General features: G+C 28.9%; 1 protein-coding gene across 1 annotated transcript; it reads left to right on the forward strand.

The window, feature by feature from the left end:
* The first annotated feature begins 231 nt into the window (after positions 1–231).
* Positions 232–2,507, forward strand: LOC105461625 (proteasome subunit beta type-6). Its single transcript, XM_011708125.1, has 5 exons — positions 232–467; positions 1,606–1,673; positions 1,749–1,880; positions 1,954–2,228; positions 2,294–2,507. The coding sequence occupies exons 1-5, from the start codon at positions 378–380 to the stop codon at positions 2,419–2,421; spliced, it is 693 nt and encodes a 230-aa protein (XP_011706427.1). The 5' UTR covers positions 232–377; the 3' UTR covers positions 2,422–2,507.
* The last annotated feature ends 2,335 nt before the right edge of the window (positions 2,508–4,842 follow it).

Consider the following 4,842-nt stretch of genomic DNA (forward strand, 5'->3'; position numbering starts at 1 on the left):
AGCATTCCCCTCAAATCGCACTGTCTCTCTCAGTCGTATTCTGCCAACTTTCGGCTTCACCTCCTCCACATCAAAAGCATAGGAATGCTCGGTCTATTATATATGTCGTTGGAATTCTCTTACTAATCGTTTTCCGCCAATCACGTTCGGTGTCAAAGCGCCAGTGTCTGTATGAGGATCCAGCCTAAGGGTACATGCTATCGATCCTCTCTGTATATACTAATCTATGGTCTCTTGTCTCTTCGATAGTTCGATAAGTTCAATACTGTGACTTGCTGTGACTGTGTGAGAGATGAGAAATTTGTTCATTGTGATCAACTGTAATTATAGTTAGAGCACAAAAATTTCACAATTAAATTTGTTAGAAATTACGGAAAATGGCTTATGTAGATAATATTCTTCAACCGCACGCAACTATGATATCAGATATGATACCAGATTGGCTTAATTCAGAACAGAGCACAGGGGTGAGTTGAAAAGATGCAGTTTTAGGTTATAATGACAATGCAAAGTTGAGATTTGACAAGTCAAAGCTGAAAAACATTTTTTATTGAAAAAATATAATCTTTTTAATTAAAAATAGAAAAATATTTTATTAAATAATTGAAATATACTTCTCTGTTTAAAAAAAATTTTAATCGATATGTGCATTTTAGAATAAAATATATACTTCTAAACATATACGTTTATAAACAAATTAATATATATATACATATTTTATTTATATAAGATTTTAGAGAAAGTAAAAAATAGAAATAAATTAATATTTTTTACGAGAGCATAGTAAGCATAGTAATGTATATTTATAAGCAAGCATATATGCAAGTGGTAAATCGCTAACTAAAATTATGTACACAAATGCCTAGTAATGCCCAATTTCTGACTAACCGCAATGTCTCACGGATAACATCGTGAGAGTGTAGTCTTATTGTTTAGCGTAATTTATTAAAACCTCACACTTTATCACGTGTTGTAAATATGTTTGATATAAAACAATTGTCAATTGTTTAAAAATAAAATGTAATAGTGCTCAAAAAAACATAATAATGCTTGAATACATAATATCCTTGGCTTAGTGGTTAAACTGTGTCAGGATAAAATAAGAAAAAAATATACATAAACATTTTATTTTTTGTATATATTTATTTATAAAATATATTGACACAGTTTGATTATTCAAATCTGTATAGTTTGGATTTAAATACATATTTGCCTTCTATAAATATTTACTTAAATAGAAGAGTTATTTAGGGAACATTACATTTATTTAAATATATATTTTAATAAAAAATAAATTTATTAGAAATATTAAAAAAAATATTTATAGAGAAATATGTCTGAATAGAAAAAATGACTCAGAAAAGTCGGAAATAGATAATTCTAACAACAAGAACAAAACAATAAGATTGACAGCTTTTATAAGTAAGATACATATTTGTTGTTTATATTTACACACTCTTCTGTCACTTACAAAATTTTATTCAAAGATCTGCAAAGAACATTATAGGTTTATTACATGTCTTCTTATCTTAATTTATGAATTCATAATTAACTCTTTATGTCAAGTGATGCAATGTTTAAAGCTGTCTTACAATCTATTTGCAGACATCAATCATGGCGTGTGAATTTAACGGTGGTGTGGTAATAGGTGCTGATTCTCGGGGTACAACAGGGTAAAGTATAATTATTTAGCAATGCAATCTTTATTGACTAAAATTCCTTATGTTAACTTACATAATTTTTTTTAGAGCTTATGTCTCCAACCGTTTTGCTGATAAATTGACGAGAGTGACAGATTATATTTATTGCTGCCGTTCTGGCTCGGCAGCAGACACTCAGGCAATTGCTGACATTGTAGCTTATCATTTGGGATTACATCAGTAAGATATCAGAGGACATTCATAAATTTATCGCACCTATTCATCAATGATAATCTGTACCAATTTTTTTAAGGATGGAGCTTGGAATGCAACCCTTGGTGGAAACTGCTGCTAATGTATTCCGTGAAATATGTTATAACTATCGGGATTCTTTAATGGCTGGGATCCTAGTTGCAGGATGGGATAAGCAAAAAGGTGGTCAGGTTTACAGCATTCCCATAGGAGGCATGTGTGTCAGACAACCAATTTCCATTGGCGGTTCCGGCTCAACGTATGTGTATGGCTATGTGGATGCTCAATACAAACCCAACATGTCGAAAGACGAATGCCTCAAGCTAGTAGAGAACAGTGAGTATTGTAAAATTCAGCAGATTTAGCAGTTCACAAATCAATAACTTTAACATTCTTTTCAGCACTTGCATTAGCCATGGCTCGTGATGGTAGCAGCGGCGGTGTGATACGAACTGGTGTAATTACAGAGAAAGGAATTGAAAGAAAAGTCATACTTGGCAACGAATTACCGCGCTTTTATGAAGGCTGAAGATTATGTCATTCAATTATATATTTATCACGGTATATTTAATGTAAGACATATTTCTAAAAATTTATGCGAGATATCGCATTTGCTAATTAAAATTAAAGGAAAAATTATAATTCAGTTTCATTTTTTTCTTTCTCGATTTGTCCTGGAAATATGAAAAAAATATTCTTGTTTTAATAATGTAATAAAATATAAGGATATCATATGGAAGTTTTTAATTGATTGTTAATTCATGCTAATCATATTTAGAAACGTTGATTACGCGAGGTATTATTATTGTATGTTTTTCTGTTTATGGGGTATTTTTACTCACAAGCGACTTACAATTAGTTTTATATAGAAAGACTCGTGTTGGCATCGTGGCCCTCAACTAAACATGTATCCATATCACCTAAATTTAGGTCGTATTATCCACTTGCGAGTCTTCTAACTGCGAGGTATATCAATCGTTCGTTTTGTACTCCATACTTTGTGCCTATTGTCAGTTTAATTAGAAGATTGTCACAATGACACTATCGTGATGCGCGTAATCGCGGCGCGACGCTTCGGACTCTTTCAGGTTCCGCCATAGTTCGCGTGATCCTTGTCAAGATAGTCGTCTCTTGGCTTCCGCGATAGATACACCATTATTCTTGCGTATGACATACGCCAATCATCTTCATTCGTTAATAACCACCGACCGATCGAATCGGATATCGATTCGTGCTAATGTAGCCTTTGCATTATTAACACAGTCGATCCGCGCATATATATATTTTAAAACTAAATTATTCTCAGTTTTTTTTATACCTTCGTGAAATACGTGAAGTAGTCTATATCTGCGAAATCAAATTTCGCAGTACGAGTGATTTGTGATTTCGACATTTATTAATTACAGTTTACTTTTCTGCGCTAAGGTAATTTAAGTGATTAAAGGAACCATCAAATTTTATATTAACAAGTAAAAATTGTTCTCTAGATACTTTAATATTGTGACATAAATATAAGTAAAAATAATGTAAATACCTCTCGAAAAAAGTATTTGTTTGCTTTATTTTTGTAAGAATGTTTGCATCACAAGAATTCTATTATTTGTGGTATTTTTGTAACTTACAGATAATGAAATAATATGAGCAATGCTCACTATTCCTTTTATACATTGCTTAAAATTTAAATTAAAATTAAGATATTGCGTTATAAGATTGATAATTAGAAATTATTTAAATAATATTTTAAATATCGATTAAAGAGTTATTAAAATTTTATTTTCCATTTCATATTTTTAAATCTTTCAGTGATTTCGAAATAAGCTTATTTTATTTCCATCTTTTGTCAAAATGTATAATTCTCTAAATGTATAAGTCAAACATTGATACAATTATGGGTGAAATCTTTATAAACAATTGCATTATTATTTTAATTTTGTTATTTACATCAAGTGATTTTTTTAACCAATACAGCACAGTAGTTAATACGTTAGGTACTTTAAAAGATTTATACTACGAAAATTTTAGAAAAGATAGAAAAAAGCAAAACATTTAGAAATAGCGTAAGTAAAAAGCGTGTGAAGTAAAACATATTTTTAAGATTATGAAAATTACATAAATTATATTGTGTTTACTCTCACTTTAACCAAAGCGCGATATCAATTATTGCAACAAATATTTCAGAATTAACATATGTATTACTTTTAAAATGGTAAAATAAAAAATAAAGTCTTCATTTTTTATTTCTGAATGTCGGTAGTATTTGATAAAAGACTTATGTTGAGTGCTGAAGTGTGTGCACCTAATGATAGACCTTGACAAATTTGGCTCATTATTCAATTTGCCGCAAAAAAGGTTGAAAAATACTGATATTGATAATTAAATGTGACACACAATTCTGTATAATATTATAATTACAATTTGCGAAGAAGAATCTTGATCGAAATTTTTTAAATAATTTTTTTGCAATTTTTTTATATAAATTTCAAAATTTTTTACATTTTCTATATATAGTTTTACAACTTTTTAAAAAATTTATTAGGTTCTATAATATACAAATACTTTTCAAAAATACTAACAAACTTTTATCTTTTCTTGAATTCTTTACATATGTGAATTCTGAAATATTTCTCAGAAATTTCAAGATTTCTAAGATTTCTCATTTTACAGTTTCCGAATAAAATGTGAAATTTGAAAACATTTGAAATATTTTTTTTTACGAATTTCCATAAACTTCAAAATAAAATTTAAAATAAAACTTCAAAATTAAAAATTCTGAAAAATGTTATCAGATATGAGAATTTTTTTCTGCATCTTTTCGATTTTTTTGTGAATATTTTATATATTTTTCGTGATAGACAATAACGTAACTATACTACGTCTGTAATATTGGTAAAAGCGTTGTTAGATTAAAACCACCAATCTGAAGACTTATATATATATTTTTCCAAGATCT

The sequence above is a fragment of the Wasmannia auropunctata genome, unplaced genomic scaffold, assembly GCF_000956235.1.
Source record: "Wasmannia auropunctata unplaced genomic scaffold, wasmannia.A_1.0 LD282393.1, whole genome shotgun sequence".
NCBI lineage: Eukaryota > Metazoa > Arthropoda > Insecta > Hymenoptera > Formicidae > Wasmannia > Wasmannia auropunctata.